At 43.0% G+C, this 14,461-nt stretch overlaps 1 protein-coding gene across 1 annotated transcript in view; it reads right to left on the reverse strand.

Moving 5' to 3' along the window:
• Nucleotides 1–10,634, reverse strand: part of MAST1 (microtubule associated serine/threonine kinase 1) — a 70,893-nt gene extending 60,259 nt beyond the window's left edge. Inside the window, exon 1 of the mRNA XM_032210788.1 lies at nt 10,549–10,634. Coding sequence (XP_032066679.1) covers nt 10,549–10,634 — 86 coding nt within the window. The remainder of the gene's footprint in view (nt 1–10,548) is intronic.
• Between the last annotated feature and the right edge of the window lie 3,827 nt (nt 10,635–14,461).

Here is a 14,461-nt window from a genome sequence, read left to right on the forward strand (position 1 = left end):
CGGTACAGAAGACTCAATTCCATACTTGTTACACCTTGCCATGATGAAACTGTGAGTAATTGTCACATTATATAATGCAAAATATGCAATAAGCAAAGCACTCAAAACAAAGATGCTCCGCCAGAATATGTAGGGTATGTAATTGGGGCTGGTACAGAGGTGGGTTCCTACCAGTTCGCACCTATTCGGTAGAACCGGTTCATCAAATCTACCGAACTGAGGAAGGAAGGGGAGAAGAAAGAGAAGAAAAGGGGGTAGGAAGGAGGGAGGGAAGGAGGGAGGGAAGGAAGGAGAGAAGGAGAGAAGAAAGGAGGGAGGGAAGGAAGGAGGGAATGTAGGAGAGAAGGAAGGGGGGAAGGAAGGAGGAAAGGAAGGGGGAAAGGAAGGAGAGAAGGAGAGAAGAAAGGAGGGAAGGAAGGAAGGAGGGAAGGAGAGAAGGAGGGAAGGGGGAAGGAGGGAGGGAAGGAAGGAGGGAAGGAAGGAGAGTAGGAGAGAAGAAACGAGGGAAGGAAAGAGGGAGGGAGGGAAGAAGAAGTAGGACCTTGTAAGATAAGATGGATTTATGGGATGGTAAGAAAGCAATCTTCAAGTATATTGTCAACTGTAGGGAAAAAATTGTTATAAATACATATTATTAATAACAGTTATGAGATCATATAATTGTAAATGTATATATGAAATTGATAAAATAAAAAATTAATTTAAAAAAAAAAAAATCTACCGAACCGGTTAGAAGAGTTTCCACCAGTGGAGCCGGAAAGCAGGCCACACCTACAGAAGAGGTTCCAAATTTTTTTGAAACCCACCCCTGGTCCTTGGATATGATTATTCTACACTATCATGCTCATATTTATAAAACTCAGTGCCTCTGTGAAAGGTAAGGATGACTACTGCGTTTGTGGTGCAATCAGAACATTGCGTGTGTTGAAGTTGTTTTAACGCAAACCAAAGATGCCTTTTAAAAAAGAAGTTTGCATCCTATTCTTATGCATGCCAGTGCTGTGTGTGAGGTCATTTAAGGTGGTTCTGACAAGTGTCGTCGGCATCTTCATATCCGGTCACATGGGTGGCAAGCCACTCCCACAAAGGAGGCCACACCCACAGAGTAGGTTCGAACAATTTTTGAAACCCACCACGGGGCTGGTACCATTTAGATGTGCACCTTGAGAAGGACCAGCTAGGATTACCTTGCAGTTCCTCAGGTGCAAGTGGTTGGATTTCGGCATTATTCTGCCAACTCTTGTTCAGTATTGCAAGAGCGCTACGGTGTAAGTTACTAGCTGTAGACAAGGCTGGATGTCTGCCCAAGCCTGTTGCTGTCAGATCCTCAGGTTGAACGGCAGCTCATATTAAACTTGTGTTTTATTGAGGTTGATTAACAAATGGGTTGGATTAACAGGGCAAGAGGGAGGGGAGGGGGCACAGCTTGACCTGTGAACAACAGAGGAGAGTAAATATGAACCAAGGAGACAGTCGGGGGGGGGGCACAGGAGAGTGCTAGTTGGTTTAAACCCCCCTTCTCCCCCCACCAAAAAATAATATTCCCTCACCTGAAAACAGCCTCTTGGGATGGCGAGTTACCCAGCACGAGGGGGCTTGTAGAGAGAGTGGGGGGGGGGGGGGCGATGCTAAGTCCCACAAACGAGGGAGGGGCTCGGAGGCAGTTACAAGCACGGGAGGGAGGGGGGGTGAGGAAAGGAAACCAAACATGATTGACAGGGACCAGAGTATAACCCTGCCCCTATACTCCGCAGAGGATAGGTCCCTGTCATTCCCGGCCAAGGGGTCTTCCTGCCCCAAGGTTGCAGACAAAAGGGGGCTCCAGTGAGGAGGAGGAGGAGGAGGAAGAAGAAGAGTAGGGTTTAAGCCAAGCTCAGTAACCAGAGCGGGGGACACCCCCCCCAAAAAAAAAAACATCGTAACCTCCCAGCATGAAGTGACCCGAATTCTGGGAGTTGGTCCAGACCTCTTCAAGTTGCCAAGGTTGAGAAACACTGATCTAGATTCCTCACTGACTTTCCTTGTCAGAGGGTTGCGAAAGGTGATCACATAAACACTGGAATACTGTAATAAGTACATGCCAGTTGCCAAGCATCTGAATTTTGATCACATGACCAGGAGGGTGCTGCAATGGTCGTAAGTGTGGAAAACTGTCGTCTTTTCCAGTGTTTCTGGAATTTCAAATGGTCACTTAACAAATGGTTATAAGTCAAGAACTACCTGAGTTATACAGGATTGATAGCATAGCTAATATTAAAAGAAACACAACAATACGCATAAGAAAAATGAATCTATCTTTCTCTAAGTCAAACTTGGCTTCAGCAAACTTTCAAATAGAGGAATGGACTCTGAAAAGAAGAACCAACGAGCATCCCAATTGTTGCTTTATATCAAAGGATACCACTAAAAGTCAAGTCACCACCACTTGTTAGCCAGACATAATTTCCAGCAACTTCCTTTTCCTTTTTTGAAGTCTTGGACAAGCATGAAATATTTGGGAGGGGGAAGATATTTTATTTGCACTGAGGAGAGAAAAAAAGACAAGTCTCCCTCCCCCGCCCCGAAATTTCTCCAATTTTGCTGTAAATGAGAACATACTCGACCATCCTTTCATCCTTTTCAATTAATTAAGAGGCAAGAGGAAAGGAAGGACTTTTCTGCAGGGATAAAATGAAGGTTATGAACATCTATAAGATTAGTTATGATCAAGGAGAGATTTATGGAATCCTACTCAACAGCAATTACTATTACTGGAAGCTGTAAAAATCCCGATGTGTGTCTGATCTCTACAAATATTTCATTCTAAATTACTTAATTAGTATTAGAAGTCAATCCTTATGATTTCCAAATAGTACACTTGATTCTGATTATTCTGATTAATCAAACATCTGGAGAGCAGAAGGATGGGGGGAAAAACAAGGAAAAATGTTAAGGAACACATAAACACAAACATACCATTTTTCATAGATTGTTGTTCTATGCTGAATTTCCCCAACCATCAGAAGTATTCAGAGAGCACCAAGGACCCCACATATTTGTTTCTTCCAGATAATTCTTTAAATTCCATATCTAAAGTTAAAAATTCCATATCTACAGAGTACAGACAAAACTGCTTATAGATAAACGGTAGATATCTTGTGAAATGCAGCTTGGACACTTTTACTCTGTTTCATCTTCTGCCACCTGAGGTTACAGGCAATCTATCCCAAAGCTTAATAATTATCAAATATATGCTTGAACTATGTATGACTCATTCTGGCGGTTGAAATCTCTAAATAAGGGCTGGGATTATGGATCCATCCTTTCAGAAAGAAAACTAGATCTGGTGCAATTTTAAGTTTGCAGGAGTGGTTTTGTGTTTTTTTTTAAAGAGTAAAGTCTTGATAATCTAAACCAAACCTCATTACTATTAACCATTTGTAATATTTTGAATTATGTATATTTTCGGGCCTCGTTAAAAGGCTGATATTATATTATTCTGTAGCTCTGGTCAAGAAATCCCAGGACTTGGGTTGGGTTGGGAAGTTTTTAAAAAACGGCATTGAAAGTGAAAGAAATCCATTTCTATATAACTCTTGGGAGTCTGTCTGTCTGTCTCTGTCTCTCTGTCTCTGTCTCTCTGTCTGTCTCTCTGTCTCTCTCTATCTGTCTTATCTATCTATCTATCTATCTATCTATCTATCTATCTATCTATCTATCTATCTATCATCTATCTATCTATCTATCTATCTATCTATCTATCTATCTATCTATCTATCTCTATCTATCTATCATCTATCTAATTTATAAGACTGCCCATCTCATAAGAAGAGATGAGCCTTTGCAGCCTACAGCAAAAAGAGAGAGAGAGAGAATAAAAACAATAAACATGCCAAGCACAGTCATTTTTAATAAGAAAGCAAACAAGAGATTTGATCATCAATAAAACCACCTCAAGATCTCATTGTCTGCGGAGACCCACAGGACCTATAACAAAAGCCAAGCCTTGAAGGGACTTCAGGAAACTAAGGATGGATGGAGCTGGCCTCATTTTGGGGTGTGTAGGGAGAATGTTCCATAATGTGGGTGCACCAGCAGAGAAGGCTCGCCTCCTTAAGCCTACCAAGTGTGATTCCCTAAAAGGCACGGCCTGAAGCGTGCCTCCCTTGCCCTATCTGATGGGAAGAGCAGATGTAACTGGGGAGAGGCAGTCCTTCAAATTTCAGTTGAGCTTTCAAAAACAGGAGATTCACATATTACCTTTGTACTTGAGAGACCGCCTGCTGCCAATTACCTCCCAAAGACCCATTAGATCACACAGATTAGGCCTCCTCCGGGTTCCGTCTACTAGCCAATGTCATCTGGCTACTACCCGGGGGAGGGCCTTCTCTGTGGCGGCTCCGGCCCTTTGGAACGAGCTCCCCGCAGAGATTCGGACCCTCACCTCTCTCCAGGCCTTCCGAAAAGCCGTTAAAACCTGGCTGTGTCGGCAGGCCTGGGGTCGATGAGTTCCTTTCCCCTCTCGAATCATGTGGCTGTTGGTTGTTTTAAATTCCCTGTACTTTTTGTTGTAGTTCTTGTGTTTCCCTTCCCCTCCTTTGGGTTTGTGCGCTGCCCTGAGTCCCGCCGGGAATAGGGCGGCATATAAATAAAATGAACCTCGAACCTTGAACCTTGAGTATCGAAGATATCCAACTTATAGAAACTCTTGTACAAATTTATATGCTTCATAAAAGACAATGTAGGAGGAGCCAAGCCACGCATCTTATGAAATGAGTGTATGCATTTTAATAAATTTCTTAGTCTGAAAAGATGTTACTGGACACTTCATAGAAGAATAATTAATCAGGCTGGATGAATTAAACTGGTTCCTTACAATTTCTTAAGATGTTACTTACAACCTCTATAATTAATCATTATGTGATTTCACATCACTCCATGATTCATAGCCGTCTCCAATGAGAAAGATTAATTAAAGTTTGGAATAATTTGGAAAGTTCATCTTCAGGGCAACGGAAGGAGAAAAGCCTCAATCCCAGAAGTCCTATGCCAGAACCTTACTGCAAGAAAATGTTATGAATTACTTTTACTTATTACATACCAACATACTGTATATACTCGAGTATATACCCCGCAGAGATTCGGACCCTCACCTCTCTCCAGGCCTTCCGAAAAGCCGTTAAAACCTGGCTGTGTCGGCAGGCCTGGGGTCGATGAGTTCCTTTCCCCTCTCGAATCATGTGGCTGTTGGTTGTTTTAAATTCCCTGTACTTTTTGTTGTAGTTCTTGTGTTTCCCTTCCCCTCCTTTGGGTTTGTGCGCTGCCCTGAGTCCCGCCGGGAATAGGGCGGCATATAAATAAAATGAACCTCGAACCTTGAACCTTGAGTATCGAAGATATCCAACTTATAGAAACTCTTGTACAAATTTATATGCTTCATAAAAGACAATGTAGGAGGAGCCAAGCCACGCATCTTATGAAATGAGTGTATGCATTTTAATAAATTTCTTAGTCTGAAAAGATGTTACTGGACACTTCATAGAAGAATAATTAATCAGGCTGGATGAATTAAACTGGTTCCTTACAATTTCTTAAGATGTTACTTACAACCTCTATAATTAATCATTATGTGATTTCACATCACTCCATGATTCATAGCCGTCTCCAATGAGAAAGATTAATTAAAGTTTGGAATAATTTGGAAAGTTCATCTTCAGGGCAACGGAAGGAGAAAAGCCTCAATCCCAGAAGTCCTATGCCAGAACCTTACTGCAAGAAAATGTTATGAATTACTTTTACTTATTACATACCAACATACTGTATATACTCGAGTATAAGCCTAGTTTTTCAGCCCACTTTTTGGGCTGAAAAAAGCCGCCTCGGCTTATACTCGAGTCAGTGAAAAATTTGCCCGAAATGGAGGAGAAAAAGGGGCGGGGCCATGCTGCTGGGTGACACTCGTGAATGGCCCAGTGCCCCTGTGAGTTTCCCCTCCCTCTGTGTCAGTTTGCCGCGCAGTGCGCACCGCACCATCCCCCCTCCTCACGTTCTAATGTAATGCAGGGCTGTCTTACGATTCCCCTTCCTCCCCCTCCTGCCGCTCTGCAACGATGTCCCACCTCCTCCTTGTTATGGCAAGCAGCCACATAGCGATGTCCCACCTCCTCTGGTACAGTGATCCAATGATAGGAATCACTGTGCCGTGTGTCATAGGAGGCGGGACATCGCTCCCGCGGCTGCACGGGACATCATCATCACAGCGGGACATCAGCATCATGAGGTGAGTGAAGTATTTCATTGAATACACCGCTAGTTTACTGTTTTTCTTTGAAATAAATATTCAAAAACATTATTGGTATCTATTTTTATTTTTGAAATTTACCGGTAGCTGCTGCATTTCCCACCCTAGGCTTATACTCGAGTCAATAACTTTTCCAGTTTTTTGTGGTAAAATTAGGTGCCTCGGCTTATATTCGGGTCGGCCTATACTCGAGTATATACGGTAATTGTTGGTTTTTATTTATTTTATTTTTGTAGAACTTTCTAAGGAGCCCTGAAAAAAATTATCATAAAAATGTGGCATATTTATGTATAAAAGATTAAAGCGAGCCCTTGAGACAGAACAGTGAAACCTTCTTTGAAGAGAGGACTCATTCGTTTGCATAACTGGAAGTAAATAGGATTACGAGTTTACAATTCATATTCAGCATTTCCATAGTGCTTTAAAGAAAGTGCAGCTGGCTTATTCTGGTGTCAGGCCATGCATATGCAAAAGAGCAGTGGGATTGGGTTTTTAACAAGCTGGACATGTGAGTTGGAGGTCCTTTCTCTTTTTTCATACTGCTGCTTCCAGAATTTTAATTCCAAAATTGATTTTAACTCCCAATTTATGTTTCACAGGACCAGTGGTGGGATTCAAATAATTTAACAACCGGTTCTCTGCCCTAATGACCAGCTGGATAGGCGGGGCTTGGTGGTCATGTGACTGAGTGGGCATGGCCAACTCAATGTCACTCACGTCGATGGGCGCTTCGCCTTAGCTGTGACAATGTAATAAGGGTTAACCAGAGAGGCAGTTTCTGTAAGCAGGTCAATAAAGATTAGGCTAGAAATAACACCAGAATGTTTCCTTCCTGCCTTCCTTACAGGATTAGCCCTGTAAAGTGGGAAAAAACAAAATGAGATTTCTTCCAACAACTGGTTCTCCGAACTGCTTAGAAAGTTAACAACCGGTTCTCCCGAATAGGTGCGAACTGGCTGAATCCCACCACTGCATAGGACTATAATATATAGGTAATGAAGTACTGGGAAATATTTTAGAGGCATTCCCTATCTGGACTACAAAATTCCAGATGACTTCTAGAGGTGGAGATGGCTTTCTACATCCATCTATACATTGGACCTTTACAGACTAATTATGGTATGTCAACCCTTTCATATGGGAGTAAACCTGATTGCACACAAACTATTTTATCTTCATTTTTTCTAGTCCTGGTGCCCAATAGAGATTTTGGCTAGGGAGGGTGGGGGGTTGTGATCTAATCAGGACTGTGATAATTTTGAAAATGATTAGGAAGAGGTAGATCAGATTCTTGCAAGAACAAACACAATTCTTTTTTGGGGGGAGGGGGAGAGGCACAATAACAATGGTTATTAAAGGAGCTGCTTGCGTGGAAAGCTGAAAAAATCAGGTTGCCCTTAGTGCAGTGGTTCCCAAACTTGACAACTTTAAGACTTGTGGACTTCAACTCCCAGAATTGGCTGGCTGGAGAATTCTGGGAGTTGAAGTCCACAAGTCTTAAAGTTGCCAAGTTTGGGAACCACTGCCTTAGTGAATACCATACTGCACAGATGCTTCTGTTGTACAAGGTAGAAAACATTTGTTCTGGATGTATGCCACTACATTCAATATTATATATATCAGTTGCGGCCCTACCTGAATCGGGAGGCCCTCACAACAGTCACTCGAGCCCTTGTGATCTCCAGGCTGGAATACTGCAATGTGCTTTACATGGGGCTGCCCTTGAAGAGCATCCGGCGACTTCAGCTAGTCCAGAATGCGGCCGCGCGAGTGATCGTGGGCGCACACGGTTCGCCCACATAACACCGATCCTCCGTGAGCTGCGCTGGCTACCTGTTGATCTTCGGGTGCGCTTCAAGGTGCTACTTACCATTCATAAAGCCCTCCATGGTAGTGGATCTGACTATTTGAGAGACCGCCTTCTGCCAATTACCTCCCTCCGTCCCATCAGATCGCATAGAGTAGGCCTCCTCCGAATTCCATCCGCCAGTCAGTGCCGACTGGCGACTACGCGGAGGAGAGCCTTCTCAGTTGCAGCTCCGACGCTTTGGAACGATCTCCCCGTGGAGATTCGCACCCTCACCACCCTCCAGACCTTCCGCACAGCCCTCAAGATCTGGCTATCCCGTCAGGCCTGGGGATAAGACCCTAACCTTGCCCCACCCGAATGCTGAATGATTGTTGTGTTTTACTGGTTTATTTTTTTTATTCACATTTTTTTTTCTTATGCTTTGTCTTGCACTCCCTTCCCATTAATTGTAAGCCGCCCTGAGTCCCCTCAGGGAAAAGGGCGGCCTATAAATGTCAAATAAATGACTAAAAAAAAAATGACTAAAAATATCCGTACACCAAGTTAAAGAAGACTAGAAAAACGAACAAGGGATGTGGTTGCCACTATTAAATTTGGCCTAGCCTTTAATTTGCAGCTATGTCTCCAAACACTTAAAGAAATCATAGCCAAGATTTAGAAAGTAACAGGAACTGTTTTTTGAAATCATTTTTCCATTTCCCCCAAACTACACTTAGATTCCTCCTTAATTATTAAGTCTTTCAGTTCTCAGACTATCCTACTTGGTCAATCCATTGAGAAATAATCTTTACAAACACTGCTCAGAATTCCTCAACGGAAGAAGGATAAAAATGTGAGGGGGGGGGGAAAGCCATTCAGCCAATTAACAAATTAGGAATATTCCTCAAATAACGTAATTCTTGAATAACTTAGAACGTAGCTTTCCTATAGATGGAGCAATGGGGCAGAAGATAGTTCTGTCTGTCTGTTCTCGGGTTCAGCTCCCTTCTTTTGCTACAAATATTGTGCTTTTTAAGTCTCCCAGATATTATGTGCTTTAAAAAAAGCCTAAACTTGCTTTGTTAAGTGTCTTTTTACTATTGTAATTCCATGCAAAGAGTTACTGTAAACCACCTGGACACTAGCTGAGCTATATCATATATATCTATGTCGATTATGCCCTTCCATTACCTATGTATATCTTCTGCACAGGTCTACTTTCTCATCTTATCTTTTTATTGAGTTATTAAGCCAAAAATCCATCCTTCTGATTATCAATGTTTAAACAAAGGGCCTATTCTCTCTACAGAGAGATAAATGAGGCACAGTTAACTGAACCTCTCCAGTAGAAATATGTAAATTTCTACTATGTTAGCACAGCAGGGAAAACCTAAATGCAAACCTTAGCTGTGCCATAATCCTTAGAGACCTGCAGAGATAAGAATGCAGCTCTGCAGCCGAGCAATCCTGCAGTTGTGTTGCATTAGGTGCGTAGTGCCGATTAGAAGCATGGCATCTGCATCTATTCCCAGGCCTTACCCACCACTGCCCTCCCATCCCAATAGGAACCGCATTAGTGCTGTGCAGCTGTTATCAGTTGTGGTGAGTAGGAGAGGGAAGAGTTTATGTTGCTTTAAAATGCTTTCCATGCGATCATCCCCAAATGCTACAGAACCTGTGTCGGATTCTTAAGTGCCAACTGTGGTAGTGGTAGCATGAACATGATGACCACCAAATCTCTGCCCCACCTCTAGGCACCCATCTTTCTAAATCAACAGTAAAATGCCTTCGGCTCTGCACCTCTCCATCAATTCAGCCCCTCGTAATATCCCAAGTACTCTCAACCTCCCTCCAGTCCCTCCGCTAGTCTCCCCATCATCCTCAGGTCCCCCCCTCTGGCCATTCAGCACCCCTACGCAGGTCAGAGAGCAAAGGATTCAGACGATGGGGCACTCCTGGGCTGGAATCTGGGAGAAAGATGCAGAGAAGGACAGAGCAAGAGGAAGAACATGCCACTTCTCCATAGGCTGGGTAGCATCCATATACATTGCTGGCTGTTGCCATGGCATCCTATTTTTCACAAGCCCTTCCCCCAACCCCTACCTCCGTGAACTGCGCCACATCCCCACCAGCCACTGCAGCCCCCACACACACCCCAGAGCCTCCTCCCCAGGGATCCTGAGCTGCCTGGCCAGGATTTTCAGGGAGGGGGGAAATCACACCCCACCTCCCTCTCGGATGCAAATAGCTTTAGAGTCTGTAAGTTTCAAGGCAGGAAAATCAAGGGAGGATGCCGCAGGAGTTAAGAAGAGGATAATAATGAAAAAGAGATGGGAGAGCAGGAGGAGGGGTGGGGGAGAAAGTGACAGGAGCAGCAAGGATGGAGGAACAGAAGCAGGGGAGAATGGGGAGGGGCTAGCAATGGATGGAGGAGAAGAAGGATGGAGGGCTCCCTTTCCCCCTCGGTACTGTTTGTTACCTTTTCGTGCGGCGAAACATGTTGCTGTCAAGGAAATCGGGCATAGAGAAATTGGAGAGCGCTGTCCACAAGGACTCAGACATCATCCCCCAGGGGGGCCATAGTGGTGAGAGTCTGGGAGGGTTGCCTACTGCAGAAGCTACTTCTCAGCCCCAATGGAGCAGGAGTGGAGGCAGGGGGGGGGGAGGGAAACCTTTCCTTTGGAAGAAGAAAGGAGATCTGCAACGGAGTGTGGAAGAGAGCAGCAGAGAAATAGAGGGAGTGAAGGGAGGGGCGCAGAGAGAGGGCGAGGAGGGGGAGGCGTGAGGGGGCGGTGCTGTATATGAGTGGTAATGTGTGCTAGAACACACACTGAAAGTGCCTGTGCTCTGCAAATGGGTGTGGATTGTGTACACACACGTTTGTTCGGTACAAAGACAAAGGTTTGGTTCATGCAGTATTCCTTCCAGTCAAGGACTGGAACCAAATAAGGACCCACTGCATGCAAATAACCTGATATTTTTCTACAAATAATACACTACTTCTCAGCTACATCTGTATACATCACTACCTGGAATGCAAAGTAGCCCTGAGCTATAAAAATCCAAAGATTGTTTATGGACATTCATAGATATGCACAAGATGCCTGACTATATGTGATGCTGTAGGTGTTGTCATCAAAAACCAAAATAAAACAAGGAAACTCTACCCAAAGTTGGAACACAATTGCCTGCTTAATTTTAAACTGCTCAATCTGGGTTGATGATGATTCATCTACCTAACAGCAGCTGATCTGCAATTTAATGCTAAATCTGGGAAATGGGACACCAGTCACTAAATGGGGATTCTTTGGCTTACAATATTTCCAACAAGGATCCATTATTTGTTGAGTCAGTGGGACTCAATAAAATCATTTAGAGATGGATATTAATATGAGGCTTGGGATCAAGCCAATAATAATAATAACAACAACAACAACAACAGGGTCGCTGAGAAGGAACATGAAGAAATCGCGAAATACCAGGACTTAAAAATCGAAATTCAACGACTATGGCACAAACCAGCAGTGGTAATTCCAGTGGTAATTGGCACACTGGGTGCTATTCCAAAAGCACTGGAATTACATTTAAAACAGTTAAAAATTGACAAAATCACCATCAGTCAAATGCAAAAAGCCGCACTGCTTGGATCTGCACGCATATTACGAAAATACGTTACGACGTCCTAGGCCCCTGGGTGGGGCCCGACTAGTAACCAATGCCAAATCCGGCGAAACAAGTGGCCGCTGTGATACAATTCTGCTGTTGCGAATAATAACAACAACAACAACAACAACAACAATAATAATCCCTAATATGTGTTGTCTCGATTGCAATTGGTGATTTTCTATCCCACTGAAAATAATTTATAGGCTGGGAACCGAAATGCAAAAACAGATTCCTGCATGTGGCAAATTAATCCAAGGGTCAATCTGCCTGAACAAAGAATTATCACAATTACGTTTCAATTATGATAACTGCAGTACTTGGACTGAGCAAATTCTTCTTCGCATCTTTCCTGTTCTTTGCCCTACCTGCTCCCATCTCTTCCACAGCATGTCTTTATTCCTCATACAGCTATGAAAAAAAGATAGATTTCTTTGCCTCCACCCCAACCCCCCTACTGATGTTTGAGAGAAAAAAGCAAATGTTGTCTTTTATCTAAGAGAGTAGTAGAATGTAATCTAATGGGTAAATTGTTGAATTAGGATTAGGAAGATTCGGTGTCATTTCCATCTCATTCCTGCAAGTTTACTAGATTCCTTGGGGTAATATCACCATCACACATTCCAACCTACTTCATAAAGGCCGTGTTATATAGGATGTGATTAATGTCACCTTGAAGTCTTGGAGAAAAGATGGACATTTATCTAACAATAACTCCGATAATAAATAAACCATATAATTTAGATATTCAGCTGGGCTGGGAATTTGGGCATAATCCTCCAAACAACAACAACAAGAGGGCTCTTCGATAAAACCTAGACAGACTTGTGTGAAGGTTTAGGTATAGGTTTATTAGATTTATATGCCACCCGTTGGATTGTGAGCCGCCCTGAGTCCCCCCAGGGAAAAGGGCGGCATATAAATAAACCTTCTAAATCTAAATCTTCTCCCAAGGACTCAGGGCGGCGTACAACATTAAAAGAAACACATAATACAAAATTTTAAAAAAAATTAAATAGAATATCCCAAACCCAATTAAAATTGACAATGACATTTTTTTAAAAAAAATTCGAATTAAAATTAACAGTGATCAATAATTTATTTTGCTTTGTTCAGGCCAGGCTGGCTTGCTGGAAAAGCCAACTTTTTAGGGCGTGTCGGAAGGACCAGAGGTCGGGGATTATACGAAGCTCCGGGATCAGCTCATTCCAGAGGGAAGGCGCTCCCACAGAGAAGGCTCTCCCCCTGGGGGTCACCAGCCGACACTGTCTGGCCGACGGCATCCTGAGGAGGCCAACTCTGTGGGATCGCACTGGACGATGGGAGGCTACCGGTGGCAGTAGGTGGTCTCGCAGGAGCCCTAAACAAAATTTCCACATAGATGGAAAGTTTGGTTCCACCACAAAACCGCGTTCGACTAAAGGGCGCTCGACGAAACCGCGTAGCTGATGTCATCACAGTGCGACAACAGCGCGGAGAAAAAAGCACGCTATAAACACTAAACCTAAACTTAACCCCTAAACCTAAACCTAACCCTAACCCCCCACTAAATCTAATCCTAAACTTAACCCTAAACCTAACCCTTAACCTAACCCTAAACCTAACCCTTAACCTAACACTAAACCTAATCCTAACCCTTAACCTAACCCTAACCCTAACCCTAACCCTTAACCTAACCCTAAACCTAACCCTAACCCTAACCGTAACCCTAACCCTAACCCTAAACCTAACCCTAAACCTAACCCTTACCTTAACTTGAATCGGCTTGCTTTCAAAGCGCTATTTAAAGCGCCCTTCTTTCTCTGCGCTCGCTGTTGTTGCCCTGTTGATGACGTCAGCGACGCGGTTTAATCGGGCGCGCTTTAGTTGAGCGCGGTTTTGTCGTGCCACGGGAAAGTTTAAATGTAATGAAAACAACTAGAATAAACACCTTCTGTTTTGTACTTCCTCATCATAGTGAGGTTGGGGAACAGAGTGCATTAAACCAATAATTCCTGCTGGTCCATTCCCGTAACTATAAGCACTGCCATAACAAATATAGATTTTGAATGCTTACTGTTGTACGAAATGATGCATGAAATCTTCAAATCTAAAAACAAAGTCTGTAAACTATCTGTGAATCGTTCATCTCTCTACTACTCAAGAAGGCAACGAATAAAATCCATACACGGTGATATACAATATACCAGGCTTCAATAACATTCACACATCATTTTTTTTGGTAGTTGACAGAAAGTGAAACATACATAAATGTACAGAAAATCTTCTTCAGAGATATATGTAGAAATACCCTTAATTGTAATAAATGCTAAGAGTATTTATCAAAGAAACTACACTATTAAGAAACAAGTATACAGGTGTCCACCTAAACTTTAATTTTACTTTAATACATTATTATTTTTGCATGAATGAAAAAGGCTCTCTTAAAGGTATGATGCCTTTTAAGGTTGGCTTAGCCTATTTTGCCATTTCAAATATGTGGACTGCCTAAGATGCCATTGCATCCTAAGGCAGGGGAGAAGTTTTTCCATTTTTGAAAAGGTGACGCCTTGCTCTAAAAATTAGAAGTACTCGGAAAGAAGTTGAAAGCTTGAATTAAAATCTCAGAAACATTAAAACCTTGTCTTTGACTTCCCCTGCCTATCATTGGTCATTTGTCCCTAATATTTCTACACTTCATCTCTGCTCCATTCAATGCCTTTGACTTCACCTCAATGTCGTTTTAAACC

This window comes from Thamnophis elegans, chromosome 2 (genome assembly GCF_009769535.1).
Source record: "Thamnophis elegans isolate rThaEle1 chromosome 2, rThaEle1.pri, whole genome shotgun sequence".
Taxonomy (NCBI): Eukaryota; Metazoa; Chordata; class Lepidosauria; order Squamata; family Colubridae; genus Thamnophis; species Thamnophis elegans.